Raw genomic sequence first — 25,538 nt, 5'->3', positions numbered from 1 at the left:
CTTCATCTTGCAAGGGTAACTGGGCCTCAAACTGTGAAGGGACATGGCCAGGGGTCACAGGTGTTACTGCTGGGAGCCATGTAGGCACTCACAGGCTTTTAAAAGGGAACAGATGGCATGGACACACTTGAAAAGGGAAAACACCTTTCAAGGAAGTCAGTAATCCTTAGCAAAGTGAACTCCATCCCCCCAAAAGACAGCTCTGAATATCACCAGGCTGAACCACAGCAGACTGCTCTGTACAAAAGTCAGAACTGCTTTAGCGAGGGCAGGGTGACCGCAGGTCAGCACAGGCTTGCCCGAGATGCAATGGAGGAGACATTCCGGGCCCTCAGGTCTAGAAGTCTAAGGAAGGAGTGAGAGAAACCTCAGAGATAAGAAAAGGTGTGGTGAAAATTTTGCGTTAACTTTGGACTCTGGAGGGCTGCTTCTCCAGCAAGAGGTCAGTCGGTGTGCTCAAAGGACACTGAACTGTGTGCAGTCTCCAGATGAAAACCTCTGGGCCAGGGCAATGGCTCCCTGGGTGAAGTGCTTTGGTTTCAAGTGTGAGGACCTGAGTTCTGACCCGTTCCTCGCTCCACCCCTGCCCAGTCCCCACATGAAAAGTCAGGCTGCCATCCCAGTGTTAGGGAGACTGTAGAAACTGAGGCTGGATTCCTGGTGCCTCCTGGTCTAGGGCAGCCATTGTGGAAAACCTCCCTCTGGAGTCATCACGGTGGGAGGGCATTGGCAGCAGTGGAGGAAGGTGCATTTGCCCACCTCAGGCCTACACCTGTCCAGAGGGCCATGTCCACACAAGGGTGCGCCAAACCCCAAATTCCTACATGCTCTCCTATGAGCAGGCCAGGAAAGGGTGCAGTGTGTGAGCATGGAGGCTGTTGACCTGGAATCCGAGACTTTAGGGGGTGCTGCTCCAGAAACATCCTGCAATGGGGTTGCCACAAGGGTTGTAACAAATTTCCCCACGTTCCATGACAGGAAACAGGTTCCATGCAGACTGACTATGCAAACTGTCAACAGGGGTTGTGTGTGAAAGTGTTTAAAGTAAGGGCTGAGGCAAGATGGTTGACAAGCTGCAGAAGAGAACCTGTTGAAGAAAGCAGGCTGCATGTGACTCAGCAAAGATTATTCTGGCAAGAGTCTCTTTGGTCATTCTGGGGACAGCAGGCCTTCTGCCTAGAAATAAGGCAGTGTTGTTCATGGTGGGAGCTGACTCTGATGGAGGCCTAGACCCCTCTGGTTCTGGGTCTCCCAGGGAGGCCCTGCACCCCTCTGCTGCCACCTTGGGCTGAGGCCCACACTTGATGAGGACCCTGAGCCAAGTCACAAGAGGGTGCACCTCCCCAGAGCCCTGTGAGGTAGAAGCTTCCCAGGCACAGTGGTGTGGGGCGCGTGCGCAGTGGGCTGGCGGCGGCATCGCGCTCTGGGGGTGTCGGGAGACCCCCGCCTCCGCCCCTCGCCCTCCACCGCGGGCGCGCACGCGGACCCGGCCACGCGCGCGCAGGCACCTCACCTCGCTCAACCCTTGCCAGGGCGGCCTAGCCAGAGAGAGGGAGCCCGCAAAGGGGTGCGAGAGAGCGCGCGCGCGGGAGGGCGGGGATCGCGCGCGGTCCACTTGGGGGGCTGTGCGGAGGCGCGGGCTCTGGGCTGCCCGCTGCAGGCGGCGGAAGCGGCGCCTCCAATCAGGCGGCGGGCTCGCGACCCTCAGCCTGGGGCGCGCTGGGCACCACTGCCCGCCCCGCGGACTGACTGACGCGCCGGCTCGCCCCCGCCTGGTCTCCCCGGGCTCGGGCTCGGCTCAGACTAGGCGCCGCTCCGCTCCAGTCCTCGCCAGGCCCTTGCCCTGCCCGCAGCAGCCCCAGCCCGTGCTGCGCAGAGGCGGCCCCGCTTGGCAGCTGCAAGCCACCCCGGAGCCTGCGCTCAGGATGAAGTGTAAGCCGAACCAGACGCGGACCTACGACCCCGAGGGCTTCAAGAAGCGCGCCGCGTGCCTGTGCTTCCGCAGCGAGCGCGAGGACGAGGTGCTGCTGGTGAGCAGCAGCCGCTACCCCGACCGCTGGATCGTGCCGGGAGGGGGCATGGAGCCCGAGGAGGAGCCGGATGGCGCGGCGGTGCGCGAGGTGTACGAGGAGGCGGGGGTCAAGGGGAAGTTGGGCCGGCTGCTGGGTGTCTTTGAGCAGAACCAGGACCGCAAGCACCGGACCTATGTCTTCGTGCTCACTGTCACCGAGCTGCTGGAAGATTGGGAAGACTCGGTCAGCATTGGCAGGAAGCGAGAGTGGTTCAAGATCGAAGATGCCATCAAGGTCCTGCAGTGCCACAAGCCCGTGCATGCCGAGTACCTGGAGAAACTGAAGCTGGGCGGCTCCCCCACAAATGGGAATTCGGCTGCCCCGTCCCTGCCTGAGAGCGAGCCCTAGTATGTACCGCTCCTGCCTGGACTCCTGCCTGTCGCCTCCCTGCACTGGCCTCCTGCCTGCCAGGGGAGCACCTCTCCTGTCCTGTGAGCCCGCATGGGCAGGAGGGAGGCTTCTTTTGTTTCCTTGGCAGGCAGACCTCTGAATCACGCTTGCAAACTGTCTTGGTTGCCAGGCGCTGTTTGCAGACAATTTGCACGTTTTTCAGATGCTTTTCCAATCGCTTCTTGGTGGCACTGGTAAAAATCTTGTGGTCAGCCAGAGCTGCATGGGATTTCGTGAATGGTGCCTTAACTGCTTGCCCTGCTCTTCGTGGAGGGTGTGCGTGTGTATGCATGTGTGAAATTTCATGTGGGTGTGCGTGCGTGCTGCTTGTCTGCCTTGTGTTGTTTTTGTTTCGTTTTTTTTCTTTAAACACCCTTTACATATGAGTGTGCGTGTGTGCTGTTGATGTCTGGCTTCTGGTTTGTTTCTTATTGGAGGGGTCTTTAGGGTCCTACCAGCTGGTGATGGCTGGGAAAGGGGGTCTTTTATGTTTGTTTCTTTTTTTCTCATTCACAGCCTTAACAGTGAATATGACTGGAGGTGTCTTTCTACCAACGTTCTAAATGTGTTCTACAGTATACATGGATGGTGACACTAAGCATTTTCTTCTATAGCTTATCTTCCAAAAATAACTTGGTACACATAGAATTGAATATCATCAGTTCAGTGTTATATAAAGCCATGTAAAATATGTGTACTCAACAAAAGTGATACTGTCAAAGTAATGAGTACAAACCTGCTTACCAAAATGATAGTTTTATAAACCTAGCATGTAATTCCATATCGTTATAATGCCGAATTACTGAATGTAGTTTTCACCAATTGCTTCAGTATTCTACATCAATTACTGGATATTCTTAGAAATCTTGGGCTTCAGAGTCTACACCAGTCCTAGGGAAGGTGGATTGTTGCTTTATTTCTGTATTGTATATGTAAAAATTCCTCTCATCTAAAAATGCCACAAATATGTTGGATGTTTAATTGCAATGTAGTATTCTAGAGATAATACAGAGTATTATATTTTGATCTTTGAACTCTGACCAATTTGAGGAGATTCATTAAGCAAATTCAGTCTCGTCCTATAAATCCATGTTGTTTGATTCTTAAGCTTTTGGATTGAGCATTACCGTTTGCTGAGATTTTCTCTGGGACCCACAAAGATTGTTTGTGCAATCTCCAACTTTCTAGTACTTTCCATTTCCGCATTACAAACAAAAAGACCATTATCACACTTTAAATTCAAATTTATATAGACATCAAAATATCCGTTCTGGGGTTCATTCCAGAAAAGTATCAAATTAAGGCCTCCAAATAGTCTTGCCTTTTAACAGAATAATTGCAGGAAATTCAGATAAAACTGCTGACACGGAAATAAAGCAAATCATGTCTATAGCTTACATTCTCCAAAAGTTTGATGCACAGGTGTGATTTCCTCCTTGGAGTCGTTCCTATGCGTTTTGTGTGTTGAGTGCTGTGAAGATGCACAGCTGAATTTTTTAGTTTATCCCACTCCCCCGCCCCCAAATCCAGTACACTGCTGAAAGGTAATTAAGACTTTTACACACAATAACAGAGATTTGCTTTCGGCATGTTGTCTTAAAGGGCTGCCTTTCCCTCCACTGGACAAGTGCCTATGCTTATCCTTCTAAAAGCTTGAAGTCACGCTGAAAGCAAAGTAACTTTAATATGCTTGATGCAGGCATAAGGTATATTAGCAACCTATGTTTTGTCAATCAGATTTTTTTTTTTTTTTTGGCAAGAAGTAAGGGCTGAATCGTGGCTACGGATGATTCCTTGGTCCGGTCTCATGTAAAAGAACTGTTGGAAAGCTTTGTTTAGAAGCATCAGTAAAACCTGAAGAGCATAAGAACAAGAACAAGCAGCTTATAAAATAGCAGTGTGAGCAGCAGCAGCAGCAGCAGCACCGTGGAGCACATGGTTTAACAGCCTCTGGATTTGGCATTGCTTCTTTCCTCACTTCCAGTTAAATGGAGTTCCTGCATAAGAACCACCTCTCCCTCAGTAGTTGTTAACTGGAGAAGGGAGGTGAAAATGCTTAGAACCTATAGAATAGTAAGAGCTAGCCAAACTTTTTTTCCCCTCTGTCAGATTTCTTGTTGTGGAAGCACCTAATGTCCCTAACTAACTGGTTTCCCAGTAGAATATGAACTCCTTGAGGACTAAGACCTGAATCCTGCATAACTCCAGGGCCTCAAAACAGAGGCTAAAATTCGGAGACCTTTGTCATTGGTTCACTTACTAGAACTCTTTACTGCCAGTGGCTTCCTGGTTTTCTTTTAAAGCTGCTTAACGTCCCTGGGAGAATTGATTTCTTTCAGCTCTCACCTGTGCTTGCAGTGGAACTGCACTGGATAAATTCACTGCCGGCTGTTCCAGTGTAACATGTTGATGAAACCATACTAGATCCTCAGTAAATGTGTGTTGTCTAGACTCTACAGGAATGGGCAAACCAGTAAAACCTTATTAATCAGATTATCTTTTTTTAGGTGAATGGAATAAATGTTGTTCAGATTTACTTTGAAAGAATCAAGTATGTGAACCCAATGATGAATGGAATTGTGAAGCACAGGTGAGCTCGTTGACATCCCCAAGAACACAGCTCATCCTATGCTTTTGGACACTTCTTTCCTGTTATTAACAATGGCTGCTCTTCAGGTTGTTGCACTACCACTGAATCTGTACAGAATTCTATTTGGCACCTGTGGCCTTTTTGTGCTTTTTGTCTGTATTGCCCATCAAATATGACCGTGAATGCAAAAACTTGCTTTCTTAGTCTTTTTATATCTAGCATACATTACTTGATATATGGTAGGCGTCACTGAATATTTGTTTAATATTTTGTAATGGTGATGAATGGTGAAACATCCCTCTTCTAATCTCTCTAGCATATGTGTGGCTTTTGTATATCAGGTGTAACCCCACTATTTCAAGGCAGCTGTGAGATAGTAGCAAAAATTCTTATTCACATGTCTGTGTTATCCCAGACATTATGTACCTCTTACATTTGCCAAATTTTTGAACCTAAATTTAACTGTGCCTCTAGATATAATTTCTCCTCTATCGAAAATACAGGAGACAGAGAAACAGTTTACTGTATATCAAACAGATGAGATTCATAGAGTCCTGACTTCAAGAAAACACGGGACAGATGATCCATTTCATCAGTATTTAAGTCACAAGGACAAAAGGAAAGGGGGGAGGCCAAACCCATGGATTGAGAAAGGTTTCAGGAAGTGATCAATACTCGTATGGATCTTATTAGGATCCTGCTTTGATCAGACTATAAGATGAATGAGTTTATCAGACAACTAGGCTATGTTGAGCAGTGGCTGGATATTTTCACATTGACTATTATAATACTGTTGTTATATTGGAATGAAGAATTCTTACCTGCATTCAAATATTTACATTTGATGTGATATAATGTCTGGGATTTGCTTCAAAATATGTCTAAATATTAAATACACTGGACACACTCAAACAAGATTGGCCTTTAAGGTTGTTGAAGATGAATGAAGATTAAATGATGTTCATTATATATGTTCATTTCTGCTTTTGTATGTTTGACATTTTCCATAATAAAAAGTTAATCAAAACCATTGGAGGTGTTGGCATTCTTCTAATTAAATCTAGTATATACTGTAGAGAGAAGAAAATGAGGAGGGAAACATTGATACTGGGTTTTAAATGTTGCCTCCAGGATAGTACTTCTGATGTAAGAAGGCGAGAGAAGAAAATGAGGAGGGAAACATTGATACTGAGTTTTAAATGTTGCCTCCAGGATAGTACTTCTGATGTAAGAAGGCAAATTCACAGAAATTAAAGTAAAGGAGACATATCCAGGAATGGCGACTTGCACCCTTGGTACACTACTTGGAGTTTTTTTATTTTTGTTTTGTTTTCTTTTCTTCCGTTTGTCCTACTGAGATAGGAACTTAAATCGTTATTTACAACTATTAGTTCTACTATGCTGAGGAGAGGTTTTGTACCATTTGCATTGTAGCTCATATCAGTGTAAAATCAAGGTCGAGATCTCTAGATTGCCTTATAATAATCCACATTATGCCATTTTAGTAGTTTCTTGGGAAGGTGAGGAACAAAACCCATTCGCTGTAGATGTGTGTGCTGAACGCTGTGCCTAATATTTGATTTGGTGGCAGGCAAAGCAAGAAGATAAATTGTCAGGACTCCTGGACTACAGGGATCACAGGCTGCAGATCAGTCTTTGAGTTCTTTGGTGGAGTGAGGGGCTCAGAAACCTTTAAGGCTGGCCTGAAATTTGTAGAGAAGGGAAGGAGACACCTGGAGCTTTTATTGGGCTTGTTATGTAGGACTAGAGTAAGAGTTCCAATGCCCAGCTGGCAGTGTGCGTGGTCTGGAGCTGTTGATCAACAAAGAAAAAAGCACTCTGGTTTGGTTTGGTTTTTTTTTTTTCTTAACTTGGAAGCATGACGCAGAGGACAAGAGGTTTAAATGCTGTCAGTGGTCAAACACAGCTTTTATTATTCGTTGTCCTTGATCTTGGTAAGTAAAGAACCTGAAAACCATGCTTCCTTAGTTAAGTCTGGGATTGCAGGCCATTTAGGATCATGAAAGTCTCATCAGCTGTGACTTGCATGGCCCAGGGTTGTAGCTCTGGAGCAGAATGTTCTTAGCTAGTATGTGATGTAAGGCCTTGCATTCCATTATTAACATCAAAGAAAAATAAAGTCCTGTTTTTTGTTCTAGAGCTCAGTATTGTACATTCAGACCAGGGAAAATGAATTCCTTGATCTCAACATTGTCTGGAACTCTGAAGAAGAAGAAGAAGAAGAAGAAGAAGAAGAAGAAGAAGAAGAAGAGGAGGAGGAGGAGGAGGAGGAGGAGGAGGAGGAGGAGGAGGAGGGGGAGGAGTAGACAGTAGAATTTATAAGTGAATTATATATTGCCTACAAAACTTAAAATGGGCCAGGCATGGTGGCACACACATGTAATCCAACAATCAGGAAGGCAGAGGCAGGAGGTTCTCTGCGAGTTCGAGGCTAGCCTGGTGTACACAGTGAGTCCAGGACAGCCAAGGCTACACAAAGAAACCCTGTCTTTAAAACAAGCAAAACAAGTAAAAAACCCAAAAGAACAAAACAAAACTTTAAAAGGCCTAAAATATATTAGTTTTAATGTGGTGGGTGATAAGAACATTATTAGGTATTTTTGACAATGCTGTGCTGGGGAGCAAGCAGCTCTCATTTTACCAAATAATTAAGAAATTTAAGGCATCGAGTTATGTGTGCAGCAAGGGCCACTCCTTTTTTTTTCTTTTGGTTTTTTCAAGACAGGGTTTCTCTGTGTAGCCTTGGCTATTCTGGACTCACTTTGTAGACCAGGCTGGCCTCGAACTTACAGCGATCCACCTGCTTCTGCTTCCCAAGTGGTGGGATTAAAGGCATGCGCCACCACTGCCCAGCTCGGCATCTCCTTTTCTATGAGCCTTTTTGAGAATTTGTATAGTCACAGAGATTATGGATCCTATGAAATGTTTCTCTTCAAAGACATTGAAGCTTCATCAGGAGTGTCTGTGCACTTAGACAGCTACCACATTTTTTTCCTGCTACAGGGTCTAATGATGTAGCCCTGGCTGGCCTGGAACTCTGTATGCAGGCCGGCTGCTCTATAATAGTCTTCCTGCCTCAGCCTCTTACATGCTGGACTGACAAGCATGGGCCAATACAACATGCTTGGCAAAACCACTACCGTTAACTGTGCCATTTTCCCATAAAGCAGGCATGATACTGGAGCAGTACCTGAGCTTACAATTGATCCATAAGCAGGAGGCAAAAACAAAGACAGAGAGTGAGAGACAGACAGACAGACAGACAGGTAAACATACACAGACACACAGAGACAGACACACAGAGAGACACAGAGCAGAGAGACTGAGCCTGGCATGAGCTTTGAAACCCCAAAGCCCACTCCCAGTGACACACCTCCTTCAACAAGGCCACACCTCCTAATTCTTCCCAACCAGTTCCACCAACTGAGAACTAAGCATTCAAGCATATGAGCCTATGGGGGCCAGTCTCATTTAAACCAGCACATTCATTGTATATTTTCTGGCCCCATCTTGGCACCAAATATGAAATAATAAGAAAGCAAATAATAAGAAATGAGACAGATAGTAAGAAATTATTAGAAATAATAAGAAAGCAAAGACAGGGCTGGAGAGATGGCTCAAAGGTTAAGAGCACTGGCTGCACTTCCAGTGGTCCTGAGTTCAATTCCCGGCAACCACATGGTGGCTCACAACCATCTGTAATGAGACCTGGTACTCTCTTCTGGCCTGCAGGTGTACATGCAGATAGACTACTCATAATAAATAAATAAGTAATTTTTTTATTTTTATATTTTATTAATTTATTCGTATTACATCTCAATGGTTATCCCATCCCTTGTATCCTCCCATTCCACCCTCCCTCCCGCTTTCCCCCTACTCCTCTCCCCTATGACTATGACTGAGGGGGACCTCCTCCCCCTTTATATGCTCATAGGGTATCAAGTCTCTTCTTGGTAGCCTGCTATCCTTCTCTGAGTGCCACCAGGCCTCCCTATCCAGGGGACGTGACCAAATATGGGGCACCAGAGTTTGTGTGAAAGTCAGTCCCCGCTCTCCACTCAACTGTGGAGAATGTCCTGTCTGTTGGGTAGATCTGGGTAGGGGTTTGAAGTTTTCTGCACGTATTGTCCTTGGCTGGTGCCATAGTTTGAGCAGGACCCCTGGGCCCAGATCTGCCTATCATATTGTTCTACTTGTAGGTCTCTAGGACCCTCTGGATCCTTCTACTTATAAATATATTTTAAAAAAGAATACAAAGACAAAGGTTGATAAAGCCAGTAAATATACAATGAATTGCTTTTAAATACGGACGCTGTATTATTTGCATGGACGGTATATTAGAAAATCTCTAGAATAATATAACTTATAGAATTAATTTCTCCATCCATATATATATATATATGTGGGATTTCTTGGAATGATGTATAGGCTGTAGTCCAACCAATCTAACAATGGCTGGCTATGAATTGAAAGTGCAAGAATCCATCAGTTGCTCAGTCCCATGAGGCTAGATATCTGTTAGTCTACAGTATATGCTAGAATACTGAAGAAACAGGCTCTAATGCCAGTGATAGAATACATGTGCTAGCAAAAGGCAAGAGCAAGCAAAGAACAAAAGCTGCCTTCTTATATGTCCTCCTATAGATATAGCCGAAGGTATGGCCCAGATTAAAGATGTGTCATACTGCCTCAAAATCTGATCAAAGGTGTGTATCTTCCTACCTCAAACGTCCCAGACTAGAAGTGGAATCCCCTCTTCAAACCAAGCTAAAAACAAACAAACAAACAAACAAAATACCCTTGGTATGCCTTCCGTTTCTGGATTGTACTTCATTCCAGTGTTCTCAAGTTGACAACCAAGAATAGCACAAACAGGAAAAAGACAATTTTAGCCAAGTTGTTAAATCCCCTCTGATCGTTATCACACACACATACCAACAAAAGATGACACCAGGACAAAGGGACGTGGAAAAAACAACGTTATAGGATAGTTTGTCTCTGCAGAGTCAAGCGTAGTTGCCAGCTCTGTGGTCTGAAACTTTACAGCTTTATCCTGAGATGCCAAGGACTGGAAGTCTCATTCTAACCTTCTCTAAAGCAGGACAGGCATCACAAAGGTCTGATGACAGCCTTCCAGGAGAGAGAGGGTAGGCCCCGCATTGTCTTGTGGTTAGATCATATAGCTTTCTTCTAAGACTCTGATTAGCTGTGATGCAGGTCTTGGCCTATGTGGGAACATACACAAGTATGACAATATAATGAAAGAGGCATTTCTCTTTGGGTAAAAAAAAAAAATCTATTGACAAAGTGCTTGTGTTAGCAACATGAGGATCTGAGCTAAATCCCTAGACCCCATACCTGACTTAGTGGCTCATACTTGTTTTCCCAGCACTAGGGACATGAAGACACGAAAATCCATGGGGTGCACTGGCCAGCCAGTCTAGCCTAATTGGTGAGCTCCAAGCCTATATGTTAGAAGTCTTCTGTCAAACGAGGTTGGTGGTATTCCTGAGGATGCCACCTAAGGTAGTTACTCCAACCTCCACGTGTACCTCCACACATGCACATGTGTGCCTGCACTCACACGTGCAAACTATTTATACAGTTTTCCATTTATAATGGGATGTATTTCTTTTTTTTTAATTGACTACTCATTCTCAATGTGTTTTACTCTCTCTTTGCCACTTCACACTGTAGAAACTTCAAATTTAGCACATATAGTTCTTTGTGCATTTCTGTTAGTGATTTCTTCCACACTAAATTGTGAAATCATCCAATAGAAAGGCTTCATTTTCTTGGTATTTTCAAGTAGAGTTGCCTTTTACTGATTGAAATATGGTATGCTTATCTGTCAAATTTAAATTAATATTTGCATTGACGTTGACAGGAAAAGTCATTCTTCAAACCAAGTTACTATAAATTTATTTCTCTCCGTGTCTTGTGACATTAGTGTATCAAGTGCTATGAAAATTCCATTATGCAACTGTAGAGTATCTGGCGACTAGAGATTGAACTCATTTTTCTTTGTCTAGTCTCTTAGTAACTATGCCCCTTCTCAGTGTACATGTATAGGTTAAGCAGCATTTCTACCACTTTAGTAAAGCGCAGCATCCCTGTGGCTTTTGCTTCATCTATATGTGACCTATATTTAATATTTTTAAAAGCAAATCAAGGTAGCCCTAAAATCAAATTCCTTAGAAGTTGAATAATATTACTAAATAAACATGAAATTAAAATGTTAGTAGTTCTAAGCCCCAGAACCTTTTCATAGAAAATATCCCCAACTCTAGGGACATTTCAAATCTTGTATACAAGTCCTAAGTGTTGGTATTCCAAGTTTTAGGACCTCACTCAGGGATAAAAATGTTCCTTATCTAGAGTCATCCCATAAACCAGATAGAACTTGTTCCTGAACAATGTATTACTTTGTTTGCATCTCCCCTACCTCAGTCATTTGGATGAAAAACATAAAACATAAGCTAATTATGGCTTGATTTTTTACAGCAAGATATCCAGTGTCTTTTGTGTGAGGGTCTAGAAGGAATCAGCCACATAGCTCTTCTTATAGAAAGGGACAGCTCTGTATCAAAATGAGAAAAACCTGACAAATTCCAAACGCCCCCTCTTCAGGCACATCTTCCCCAGAGAAGCTTCTCACTCAGGCACTCACGTACAGCAGTCATAACAAAAGGATATATATCAGAAGAGAGGTACAGGATTCCCTTCAAGGTTCGAAGACAAAATGGTCCCTAAGATTTTATATATATATATATATATATAAACTTACAATGAGGACTTTTTTATTTACTTGGCTTTTTAAAAATATCCAAGGGAGGGTTTAATGGATTCAAAAGGCAAAAGCATCTGTGAACACAGTGCATACACTGGGCCACATGAAGACACAACACTCCACACAGTCAAGTGATATGAAAGTAAACTTGTCTTTAACATGGATATGATATCTTATTACTGGGGCATGAAAGGTTCTGGGGGGGGGAGGTAAGACATATAGTTAGAAAGAAATTGTGCCCAGTGTTTCATGAAGTGCTTGATAAAAAGAGTGTTATTCTCATTTTATAAATGAAAAAGTTAAGACCCGATCAAACTTAGAGCTATTTTGTTACAGACTGGCAATAATTGTGTGCTACCATTTGCCTGTTTTACTCCCTCTTTTAAAACATATGGCTTTCTATTGTTTCTCTTGTTTTTATTCATTTCCTAACATGTTCTAGGACATTCTTCCCCGACTTCTTAGCTCTCTAGATACACACTGATGAGGCTCTAAAGTAGAACATAGACTTAGAAATACAGATGTGTTGGGTTACTCTATGTTGGGGCTTAAAACGCCTCCACTCTTTGAGTCCCCATGTAAGGAACTGCGCTTAGTAGGTAAAAACCTATGCAAAAACCAATTTAGGAGTACACTTTCATAAGCTAGACTTGAGTCTCAGTCACCACAGGTGAGCATCAGTCAGGAAGGGAGTGAGTGCACTGATCCTACCATGTTCAAAAGAAACAGAGTAACAATCAATTGATGTGTAGCCCACGGTCAACTTTGTGTCCATACATGGAACCTACCCGCCTGCATTGTGAAGCATTGCTCCATCGCTGCCTTCTGATTTTGAGGGCTGTCTCAGTAGTGAATCATGTTTTGTCTCAAGTTTTTAGGGAAAATACCATTGAAAATGCTACTGTGCCGTTTAGTAGACAAATAGGAAGAAGAAACGTTGTTTATAAAGTAGCTGTACCTGCAGGGAAAGCTAGGAATACAAATGCTGTCCTATCAGACAGCTGAAGTAGTTCACCTGATTGACTTCTTAGTCTGATTGTGTAAATAGATTACACTTCATTTCCCAAAGGCTCTCTACCATACTGAAACCTTGATCCAGTCCTCCTAAGCCTCCCCATATCCATAAGACCAGACTCCCATAATCAATACATTATCAATTAACTCCCATTTATCTTTGATTATTTTCATGCTAATTGAAAACATACATTATACATTTTGTGCATTTGTTCATTTATTTCCTTCACAGAATGAAAGCTGTTAATTTCAAGAGAGAAGAGGCTGTGCACTTCTGTTAATTATGACAGTCTCAGCATTTAGGTGACTGCTAGGAAGTTAACTGGGCTACAAGATGAGTTGGGGGGCATATGTTCCAGATGATACTTTTTTTTTTCTTCAACAAGGGTCAAAGCAAGCTAGACTGCAAAGCCGAGAATCTAGAGAAATCAGAAGGATCAAGATTCTGGCAAACCTGAGATGTTATGCCAAAATGGTATATGTAAGAAAACAGATCCAGCATTCCTTTCTAGGCCCTAAGACAAAATGGTCTCTGAAAATCAGCATTAACTGAAGGAGGAATAGAGGACTTAGAAAAGAAACTTAAGAGGTAGAACATCATTCAGATCATAAAATATATATGCAACAGTGAAAATAACAGATTGGAGACATCTTTCAGAAACTCCCTGAAACTTGGTTTTGACTTCTGCAATGTGTGTCCTGTGCTGGAAAAGCACAGTGGAGCAATGAGAGCTGCTGATAGCGTCATTCTGCTTTCTACACTGGCCTAGTGCCAGTGGGGCCCGGTGTAGAGCTAAGTCCCACCCACATTTGCTAACAATAAGGCAGAATAAGGTGGTTTGAGACAGTGATGCTTGGCACTCCATTTCTACAATCCCCTGCTCACAAATTGTGATGTCAGCAAGACCCAGTATGGAGTAGAATTTCTTCCTTCTCCCGACAACTATTAGGAGGGGTGCTAGTGTGCACACATGCCACTCCCTTTACCCCCTTTTATTAGTGATCCTTACTGAAGAAAGAAAGAAAGAAAGAAAGAAAGAAAGAAAGAAAGAAAGAAAGAAAGAAAAGAGAAAGGAAAGGACATGACTACTCCTAGGTATGGTGGGAGAGAAAGCTTATTATAGCTATGTGGCAGAACACAGCCAGAGGCAGACACATCTGGGAGAGTCCAGAGTGGCCAGAGAGTCCAGGAGGGGGGAAGAGAAGGGAGAGGGGGGATCCAAGTACAGCAGCCAAAATGTCTGGATTACATAGGGAAGAGCCTCTGGGGGGCAGCCTCTGGGCTGGAAAATTTAGGGTAGTGGGTGGGGTATGTCATCCATACCCTGTAATGGGCAGGGATGCTGGGAGAACCTGGCAGCCAGTTCCGCTTTGATGTTTAAATGGGTGCCTCAGCTATTTGTCCCTGGTTTGAAACTTAACAGTTAGTAGTGTAATTTCTACCTGCACACAGTAGCAGTGCAGAAGAGTCTGAAAATGTGAGGTGGTCCTGACACAGCAGAGATGAGCAGAAAACAGTATAAACTCAGCAGCAAGGATAAAGAATATGATGGTGCAAAGCAGCACTAGCTCATGCCCTGCCCTCTTTCCATCTCCTCTTACGTTTTAAGAAGTTTTCAACGATTATGAAGCTGAAAGATTCTAAGTAAATAATAAATTGAAAAAGTACAGACATAGAAAAAGGCACAGACATCCTGTGCACTATGGATTGAGAGAACTAACAAGGATTCGACATTGAACCCCCTCATTGTAAGGTTTCCGAAAGCTAAAATGTTACGAGCATGCTATGCCAGAAACATACACTATCATGTTTGTGTCTTTCCACACTGTCAGGATTTAATGGTTACAATAAATTCACAAAATTGAACAGTTTCAATAACAAATTGTCATATAATCTGCATATGATCTGCCTGCCTTAGTGTGACCAAGGTGAAATGCACGTTCTTTATTCCAATCTTAATTTACTAATAGTAACCCTCATGTTACACATAACAGAGGTGGTGTGTGTGTGTGTGTGTGTGTGTGTGTGTGTGTGTGTGCGCGCGCATGCATGTAGCTTAATGAATAATTATAAGTTAACAAGGCTACGCAGAGTTTAAGAGGTTTCAGAAGTGGGCTGAAGAAGAGTCTGCGTGGATAAGATAATGAACCAGACATCTGCTGGGAGGGAGACACTGAGCACAAAACTGCAGACTTCAGCTTGAAGAGAAAAGGTCAAACGTGGTCTGAAGTAGAAAACTGGCCAAGAGCAGTAAATGGCGGGCCAGGTTCAAACAGGTAAACAGGCAGGCAGTCCAGTAGGCAGTATCAACAGCAGGGAAGAAAGTCAAGAAGAAGCTCCAGGAAGAGTTGGGAAGTCCTCAGTTCTTGTTATGCACAGCAGCTATCAGGAGATAGGTTGGTGTGCATCCATGCCATTGCAGTAGTGGGTATCCATTCCTTTATGAGATCTACATGAGGGAATTACAATTCCTTAGTCTGGCACATCTTCTAAGTTCTTGGTCCAGATTTCCTTCATATTAACATCTATGTGCCCTTATGGTCTTAATTCTACACAATAAACTTTTAGGGTGGCTGTCTTTCTATAACCAGGCACAAGTCATTTTCCATTCTGTTCTGGGTGAGTGGTTGCCTGACCAGTGATACAGTTTCTGGGTCCACTCTGAATCTGCAGTTATCCTTCTCTCTCAAAATGGAGCCGAAAGTTACTTGTAAAATAGAGTTCCCTAGGGCAGGGCATAGCCTGAAAAAACACTATGGAGTAGCCTGATCTCAGTGCAGATACTGAAATACTGAAATACTGAAATATCACACTATATACTGTACATACACACACACACACACACACACACACACATATATGCCCTCTGTGTATTAAAAAATTAGCAGCACTGGCTACAGCTTAGTGGTAAAACCCTTACCATGTATGCACAAGACCTTAGGTTCCGTAACCAGCACCACAGAAAAAGTACTTCAAATGTAGAAGGAATAAGAAATGGCGACTGTTCCAGTTTGATCATTACATATATGCATGGATTATATTATCATGCTGAATCCTACCAATATGTACAGCCAAACAATAAAACTCCCAAATGATAAAATGGAAGAACCAATCTTACCAAATGGTATTACTTTGCTCAATATGCCACAAACCTATCACACATTGGATGTCACATTCTGGAGTATTTAGTTCAAAGATGAAGTTTCTTTCAGTTTCTAGAAAGGTTTATCTTCCTGTCTTGGTTAGGGTTTCCATCACTGTGAATAGACAGCATGACCATGGCAACTCTTATAAAGGACAACAGTTAATTGGGGCTGTCTTACAGTTTCCTGCCATTATCATCATGGCAGGAAGCATGGTAGTATCCAGGCAGACATGATGCTGGAGAAAGATCCAAGAGTTCTACATCTTGATCCGCAAGCAGCAGAAGGAGACTATATGCTGCACTGGGCGTAGTTTGAGCAAATAAGACTTCAAAGCTTGCTACCACAGTGATATACTTCCTCCAACAAGGCCACGCCTCTCCTAACAAGGCCACACCTCCTACTAGTGCCACTTCCTAAGGGCCTATGGGAGCCATTTTTACTCAAACCAGCACACTATCTTATATACACTCACTTTCTTGCTGTGGCCTCTCACATCACTCCCTCTGTATAGGAATAGGAAACAGACAGGGCTCTCATTATTCTCTCATTAGGCTCTAATCCTATCATATTAAGGCTCAACCTTAGATCTCCTTCAACATTAGTACCTTCTCTAATGAGGCTATTTCCAAAGAACACTTCAACATGTCAACTTCAGTAATAACACATATTAATTACTTCTTTAAATAAAAATGCTATAAGCAGATCAGTGGAAAGGGCCAGCAGAACTGACTTTAAAGTGACCACATTATGTTCTGTATATGAGAGACATATTTGATTTATAAAGAATAAGATAGGGTGTAGCGGCAGTTTTGGTTTCTTTAAAAACTTAGTTATGTTATATAAACAAGTTTTTGTTGTAATCCCAAGTGTGAGATATAGAACTGCTTTTAGTTTATCCACAGCTGATAATTACCTCCTGTAGCTTGGAGAGGGGTGTGCTCTTTGCCAGCTGGAGTTAGTGGAATTCTGAGGACTCTGGAGAGTCTAAATACCAGAGCGAGACAGCAAGAGAGTGAGGGAGCGAGGAAGAGAGAGAGAGAGAGAGAGAGAGAGAGAGAGAGAGAGAGAGAGAGAGAGAGAGAGAGAGAGAGTATGCTTCAAGAGCTTCAAGGAGGCAGATGGAGGAGGAAGAAGGCTGCTTGTTCATCCTGCTGCATTTGCAGTTAGCTGTTGCTGGACTGCTAGATATCCTGACAGCTGAGATTAGTATTTTCCCAAGGAACCAGATGACCTAACCAGCTGGAACTAAGTCTAAAGACATCTATGTCCCCTTTCCCTTCTAACCTCTTTATATTCTACCTAGGTTTGGGGTTTGGAAGGGAGGTAGAGGTTTAAGGAACCCCAAATAAACTAGAGTTTAACAAACAACTAGGGAGAAAGTAATAGTATAAAAACATACAGCATGAATGTATTAACCAAAAGAAAATTGGAGTGGCTTAGCTATCACGTGGTAAAAAGTTCATTGTAAAAGTCACTAGATGTAAGGAACAACTCATTAATGAGTTATAATGATCATATATATATATATACATATATATATACACACACAGAAGACAGAACTCTGAAACATGAAGAAAATAAATTAATAGAACTGAAAGGAGAAATGAATAATTCATAAACATAATGGGGAATCTTCAATATCATTCTCAACAACTAGACTTATTAGCTGAAAAAAAAAAACAGTGTTATAGAGCATGTTAACACTATAGACTAAAGGCACTGAAATTTATAGGATACATTACCCCGAATGTAAGAATGCACATCACTTTTCAAGAATTCTTAAAATGTTCATCAAGATAAATTGTGTTCTGGGTCATGAAATTCCTACAATTTAAAGGCACCTGTGACTGAATCTATTGACCTGACTTTGATCCCTGGGATTCACACGGTAAAGATGACAACCAACTTCTACAAGTTGTAAGTTATCCTCAGACCTCTACTATTTTGCCATGGCATGTGAACATACATACATACATATGCATGTACACACACTCACATAATCTCACATGCATACAAGCAAGCACACACACACACACACACACACACACTCACACTATGAAAAATTTAAATGTAATACAAAATTAGTAGTACTGAATTATAATTGAGAGGCCTAACTAAAAGACACATTTTATTTTAAACATTATCTATCATAAGCTAAGGAGGAGGGAGCAAGCAATTATACCAGGAGGTAAGCCTTTCAACTACTTCCTAGACAAAAAATACTGAATCTAACCAAGTCTTAGTTAAATACTCATAAAGTTCACACTAAAAGACTAATTATCACAGTTATGACAACTCAATATACTATGTCTGCCTTACAGACATAAGCACAGACACACTCAAACACATAAGTACATGTGCGCACACAAAACAAGAACACAAAAAGCAAGAAAACCCACAATCTACGCACACAATTCAAACATTAAAACCACTCAGTCGCCGAGGCAGAGGCAGGTGGATCACTGTGAGTTCGAGGCCAGCCTGGTCTACAAAGTGAGTCCAGGAAAGTCAAGGCTACACAGAGAAACCGTGTCTCAAAAAACTAAAAACAAAAACAAAAACAAAACAAACAAACAAAACCCCACAACAACAAAACCCACTCACTCTCCAATATGACACAAATAATGGAACTTGGATAGAGGATTTAAAGTAACTACAATTCTTAATTTCTAAGATCACGGATTTTTTTAATGTATAATGTAAGAATATGATTGTGATCAAATTCTCTATTGTTTCTTATGTATTTCACATAACATGATCTCCAGTCCCATACGAGTTGCCAGAACTTGCAGCCTCCTTTTTGTGTGTTTTAAAGCCAATAGTACTCGGCTATGAATATTTTCTATGTGTATTTATTAATAGATAAACACTTAGGTTATTTCTTTTTTATTTAATTAATTTATTCAGATTACAACTCAATTGTTATTCCATCACTTGTATCCTCCCGTTCTCCCTCCCTCCTCTTTCTTAGGTTGTTTCTTGACTAAAACAGTAGGAGTTGTAGAGAATAAGAGTGCGGAATGGTGCTTCCTCCCTCATAACAGGATGCCATCTTGGACTTTGCCTCCAGTAGCCATGGTAACTGGAGCAGAACAATAAATGATATAGCCACATCTATGATGATGGCAATGGAGCTACTGATACTCTCTAGTAGAGGAAGATTCCAGCTATTATTGTTCCTCTCCCCCATCCCTCATCTGCAAGTGATCTTAGGAAATGTTAGACCTCATGGAGATAAAAAGGTTAATCAAAACAGGGACATACACTATGATGCAGCTTTCATGAGGTCTCCACGCCTGAGGGGATTGGTAGCTTCTATGATTACTCTGTTTTGGAGTCACCCACATTCAATCTGGGGATTCTCACAAAATTTATCCGGCTGCCATGCCTATTAACTGCAAGGACAATTAAACAGTAAAGGCTTCTGGTATGAAAAGAAGGGAAGCTACGGAATTCAAGACAGCTCTGAGAAACTGGGCATGAATTCAGGCCCAACATCAGCAAACCAAATAACTCAATTGAAAAGTGGGGTACAGAGCTAAACAGAATTCTCAGTACAGGAATCTCTAATGGCCAAGAAACATTTAAATGCTCAACATCCTTAGTCATCAATGCAAATCAAATCAACTCTGAAATTCCATCTTACACCTATCAGAATGGCTAAGATTAAAATCTCAAGTGAAGCACATGCTGGAGAGGATGTGGAGAAAGGAGGAACACTCCTCCATTGCTGGTGGCAGTGCAAAATTGTACAACCACTTTGGAAATCAATCTGGCACTTTCTCAGAAAATTGAGAATCATTCTACCTCAATACCCAGCTATACCATTCCTGGGAATATACCTGAAAGATGCTCCCAATTTCATTAAACAAACACCAATGCACATAAAATGTGATAGGAACTGATACAATAAAAGTGGGTGATTTCAAAGCCCCATTTTCATCTTCAGATGCAGCACTCAAGCTAAACGTTAATTAAGAAACTGTAGCAATAAACTGCAATACATAAAATGCATTTAAGAGACAATATTCCATCCCTTAGAAATTCTTGGAACCATCTCTAAAGCAGATCTCACTCTCAGACAGAAAGTATGTCTTAACAACTACAAAAGGAGTTGGGTCGTGGTGGTGCACTCTTTTAATCCCAGCACTCGGGAGGCAGAGGCAGGAGGATCTCTGTGAGTTCAAGGCCAGCCTGGTCTACAAAGTGAGTCCAGGACAGCCAAGGCTACACAGAGCAACTGTGTCTCGAAAAACCAAAAACAAACAAAATCAAATCTTTTTTGATGAGCTTAGTACACAAACTGACATACAGAAGGCAACAGATTGCCCCCATCATTATAAGTAGATACCATTCAATCTGTTCGGAGACTGAACAGAATAAAAACTGATGGATCATTATCTTCTCTGCCTGACTGTTGACCTAGGACATCATTCACCTTCCCTTTCCTGGTGCTCAGGCCACTGACCTTTCAGTTTTCAGAACACAACCAGTTTCCACAGATCACCAACTTACAGAGGGCAGGGTGGAATTTCTCATCCTGTCATAAGATGAGCCACTTCCTTCTAATGAACTGTGAATACCCTCTGTATGCGCCCTTTCTCTAGTTAACCCTAAGAAACAGAGACTTGGGGGCCAAGAGTAGTTCCAGACAAACCATGGCAAGGAGAAGTTTTTTGAACTAGTGTGTGGGTATTCATAATCTTATTATGTTGGGAGCACAGCATGAAGGTTCTTGTGCCCCCAGATCTCCAGAGAAACCAGGAATGTTAAGCACAGAGGACTGTCCCCTTAAATAAAAGGATGTAAAACCGGTTCTTCTATCCAAAAGGCTGGAGCTTGGGATAATTAACAGCCTGGTGATCTGTGTTATCTGTTGGGCCAGGACCAGAGGAGATAGTAATCTAAATGACTCCTACAGCCAGGGGCTTCTCAAGCTCCCACAGCCAGGACCGGAGCAGATAGTAATCTAAATGACTCCTACAGCCAGGGGCTCCTCAATCATCCACAGCCAGGACCAGAGATACGTAATTGTCTAAATGGCCCTTCCATTATCTGTATAGCCAGAGGCTTCCCAGCTGTCAGGACCAGGACCAGAGGTAGATAATAGCCCAAAATGACCTTTATATTCTCTGTATGAACAACACCAAGCCATATACTTCCCTAGGCCCTTAAGATAGTACAGGTCGTCTGTTTATAGAACCCATCTTCTTGGGGGAAAATGACATGTACCCTGAGTTGAGTTTCGATGGAATTATGCTTCCCTGTGCACTGCAAATTTTAGCACAACAGAAGAGCTGTTCCCGATTTTTACTGTGTTTAAATTTATTGGAAAGAAACCATTGGAGTACCCAAAGTCTTGATCCAGTTTGACAAAGGCAATCTGAACTGAGTTTTCATTCTCACCTCTTCACAGTTTGCTTCCCTGCCTAGCCTGACCACCTGTGGGGTCCCCCTCATTATTAAATTTAGATATGCTAACAACTACATACTGTAGTAAAGATAGCACTCGTAGGTCATGCCATAACTTGACAAAAGAAATTGTATCTGTTTACTTTCTGTTGCTGTGATAAAATACCATGACCCAAAGCAACTTAATGAGACGAGGAGATTATAGTTTTGGCTTATGGTTCTAGAAGTGTCCATAATGGATGGTGAGGCATGGCAGGAGAAGGCTGGAGCAGAAAGCTAAAATTGTATAACACCAGCTTCAAACACAGAGCAGCAAACTAAAGTGGGGAGAGGGCTATAAACTCTCAGAGCTACCTCCAGGGACATAGTTACTCAGCAAGGTTATATCTCTAAAAATTCCATGCGCTCTTCCAACACTGCCACCAACCGAGGACCCAGTGTTCAAATATAGAGCCTTTATGGGACATTTCTCACTTAAACGACTATATCCTTCTTCCTGGCTTAAACAGGCTCATGGCCATCTCATATGTATTTAGTCAACTCCAAAAGACTTTGCTGTCTTTCACAGTCTCAACATTGTTCAAAAAGTGCAGTCTCTTCTGAGTCTGAAGGTAACATCTTAACTGTAACCCACTGTAAAATAAAAAAGCAAATTCTATGCTATCAATATAAAATGACACAGAATATACACCCCTACTTTAAAACAGAGGGATAAGATCAGAGTGAGGAGATACTGGACCCGACCATGACTGAAGCCTACCAGGCAAAGATCAAACCCTGACCCTAACACTTTGCCAAACTCAGGGGGAAAACTGAGGACAAAGACTACAGTCACAGTGGCAGGTCAGGAGATTAGGCAAGGGACTTTGCCTAGGAATCTAATGACATGCCAGGATAACAGCTCTCACCTGCAAGATGAACACTCTGGGACAGTATTCAAGGAAGACATGTGTCCTCTCCAGTCCATCAGTCTCAGCCAACATTACCCGTGGCTGATTGGAGCAGCCTTGGGCCAATGGTCTACTTCACTGCTGGGTACCTCAGTTAGGTGTAGGCCTTGATTCGACACAGTGCTAATTTGATCTCAGCATGCTAAAGCTGTGATATAACACGGCAGCATTCATGTCAGAGTCAGGCCGAATCCTATAGCCCCATCATAGGCTAGCAACAAATGAGGAATCTGGGACTAACCTGGGGATGCACAAACAATGTTACAAGCCAACAAAACACTGGAATCTTTAGGTGATGGATGGGTTGGGGTACAACTGGGTGGCAGAGTTCATGCCTACCATGTAGAAGCCCTGGATTTAGTTCCTAGTGAGAAAGTGAGAGGGAAGAAGAAAGAAAATGGAAAATAAACTAAAATAACTTTAAGGGAGCCATAGCCCTCAGTTAATGGTAATAAGTGATTCTATACACTGAGAAAAGAATGACCAGTATGGATGCACTTTTCAATAGAATTTCCTGAGATGTAATCTGAATAAATTATAATACATTAAAATTGAACAAAAAAAAAGAATTTTGGGGGGCTTACTGGCTACCATGCTTAGGCTATTCAGTGAAGTCCATGCATGTGAGAGACTGTATCTGAAAAAAAAATGTGGATGGTTGCTGAGGAACAGCACCCAAGTTGACTTCTGGCTTCTACTTACACATGCATTTGTGTGCACACACACATAAACATGCCAAACAAAAAGTAAGAAAAATCTAAAACCTTGTGTATTTCTGGTGGGAATATTAAATGGTAAAACTACTATGGAAAGTAGCAAGGTGGTGAATTAACTGGGCGTTAGTTACTGTAGCTCTGTGGTAGAGTACTTTCCTAGCATATATGTGGTCCTTTGATTCCCACTGCCACAAGAAAAATTTTTTTAAAGAATTATCATATGAAATTCAAAATTTGTACTTATCCAGAGATAATTACAAAGAATTTAAAGCAGGACAACTATCTCCCTATATGTGAAATCATATGTATTATGGTTCCCCATATATTAAATACACAAACACACACAGTTGAATGCATAGAAACAAGAAGTAGTATACTGTTGAGGAGACAGCTGGGAATGATGCAAAAGACATAGGTCAAAAAGTATGATGTTTTCCCAATCTGTAGACAGCCATTTCGAAACTGTGGTACAGTTACACAATGGAATACTATTCAGCTACTAAAAATAAAGAAATCATGAAATTTACAGGCAAATGCATGAAACTAGAAAAGATCATCCTGAGTGAGGTAACTCAGACCCAGAAAGACACACATGATAGGAGCCCAGCAGAGTACCATCAGTGTAATCTACCATATAAACAAACTGAAAGAAAAAAAACCCACATGATCATCTCATTAGATGCAGAGAAAGCTTGTGACAAAAAATTCCTGTGACCCCCAAAATTCCACCAGAGAACTCCGACAACTGATAAACACTTTTAGCAAATTGGTTGGATTGAGATTAGTTTTTTAAAAAATCAGTAGCCCTCCTGCATACAAACAACAAATAGGCTCAGAAAAAAACATTAGGGAAACCACACCTTTCACAATAGCCGCAAATAATATAAAGTATCTTGGTGTACCTCTAACTATGCAAGTCAAAGAAGAGCTGTATGACAAGAACTTCAAGTCTCTGAAGAAAGAAATTGAAGGGGATATCAGAAGATGGAAAGATCTCCCATGCTCACGGATCAGTAGGATTAACATAGTAAAAATGTCCATCTTACCAAAAGCAATCTACAGACTCAATGCAATCCCCATCAAAATACCAACACAATTTTGTAGTCCTTGAAAGAACAATTTAAGACTTTATATGGAAAAACAAAACAAAAAACAGAATAGCTAAAACAATTCTATACAATAAAAGAACTTCTGGAGGTATCTCCATCCCTGACTTCAAGCTGTACTATGAAGCAATAGTAATAAACACTACATGGTACTAGCACAGATATAGACTGATTGATCAATGGAATTGAATGGAGGACCCAGAAATAAATCCACACACCTCCAACCACTTGATTTTTGACAAAGGAGCCAAAACCATACAGTGGGGGTGGGGGTGGGGTGAAGACAGCATCTTCAGCAAATGGTGCTGGTCTAACTGGATGTCTACATGTAGAAAATGCAAATAGATCCATATTTATCACCCTGCACAAAATTCAAGTCCAAATGCACCTAAAACCTTAACATAAAACCAGATACACTAACTATAATAGAAGAGAAAGTGGGGAAGAGCCTTGAGCTCACCGACACGGCAGACAACTTCCTGAACAGAACACCAATAGCTCAGGCCTTAAGATCAATAATTAATAAATGGTACTCCATGAAACTTAAAAACTTCTGTAAGGCAAACGACACTGTCAATAAAATGAAATAGCAGTCAACAGATTGGGAAATGACCTTAATCATGGTTTATACTCAATTATAAGTGGACATTAGCCATACAGGATAAACATAGTATAATGCACTGACCTAAAGAAGATAAGTAACAAGGAGGATCCAAGGGAGGATGCTTGGATCTCACTCAGAAGTAGAAATAGAATACACAGAGGTAGTGTTTGAAGAGAGGAAATGAGATAGGAGAGGGAGTGTGGAAAAATATGAGGGTGGAGATCAGACCTTGGGACTGCGGCGGTGGGAGGACAAAAGGCCTGTAGAGAAAAGAGAAACTTGGCAGAGGAATCTCAGTTACGAGCTGGAGACCTAAGTCAGGGTAGGATCCTGGGAGGATATGAGGGGAACTCTAGCAGAGACTTCTATCAGGTACCACAGAAACTGAAGAGGATTCTCCCCAACTAGACAAGACTCCTAGTAGAGAGAGGGGAGCACCAACCCACCACAGAAACTTTGACTCAAAGTTTACCCTGCCTACAAGATGAGGCAGATAGAGCAGAGATTGAGGAAATATCCAGCCAATGCCTGACCAAACCCAAGACCCACCCCATGGGAGGGAGCCAACCCCTGACACTATGAATGATACTCTGCTATGCTTGCAGACAGGAGCCTAGCAGAGTTGTCCTCTGAGAAACCCCACTCAGCAGCAGTTTGAAACAGATGCTGAGATTCACAGCCAAAACTTGGGTGATACAGAGGGAGTCCTGCAGAAAAGTGGGAGGA

General features: G+C 42.3%; 1 protein-coding gene across 2 annotated transcripts; it reads left to right on the top strand.

Annotated features, from left to right (window-relative positions):
* The first annotated feature begins 1,675 nt into the window (after positions 1 to 1,675).
* Positions 1,676 to 6,082, top strand: LOC127185129 (diphosphoinositol polyphosphate phosphohydrolase 3-alpha). 2 transcript variants are annotated; one of them, XM_051141680.1, is made up of 2 exons: positions 1,676 to 2,419; positions 2,979 to 3,283. In XM_051141680.1, the coding sequence occupies exons 1-2, from the start codon at positions 1,926 to 1,928 to the stop codon at positions 3,052 to 3,054; spliced, it is 570 nt and encodes a 189-aa protein (XP_050997637.1). In that variant the 5' UTR covers positions 1,676 to 1,925; the 3' UTR covers positions 3,055 to 3,283. The 2 variants fall into 2 exon arrangements, with proteins under 2 accessions (XP_050997637.1, XP_050997638.1); XM_051141681.1 differs by lacking the exon at positions 2,979 to 3,283 and adding an exon at positions 4,970 to 6,082 and having other exon boundaries at positions 1,679 to 2,419.
* Positions 6,083 to 25,538: the final 19,456 nt, after the last annotated feature.

Source organism: Acomys russatus, chromosome X, assembly GCF_903995435.1.
Source record: "Acomys russatus chromosome X, mAcoRus1.1, whole genome shotgun sequence".
Classification (NCBI taxonomy): Eukaryota; Metazoa; Chordata; class Mammalia; order Rodentia; family Muridae; genus Acomys; species Acomys russatus.
The sequence above is the reverse complement of the archived record's forward strand: the minus strand, read 5'-3'. Positions and strand labels throughout refer to the sequence as shown.

What these genes read in the sequence shown, in the direction of transcription:
- LOC127185129 (XM_051141680.1), top strand. Translation starts at nt 1,926, where the DNA reads ATGAAGTGTAAGCCGAACCAGACGCGGACCTACGACCCCGAGGGCTTC. An exon ending in CTGCCTGAGAGCGAGCCCTA is followed by an intron (nt 2,420 to 2,978) that starts GTATGTACCGCT and finishes TCTCATTCACAG; the next exon opens with CCTTAACAGTGAATATGACT.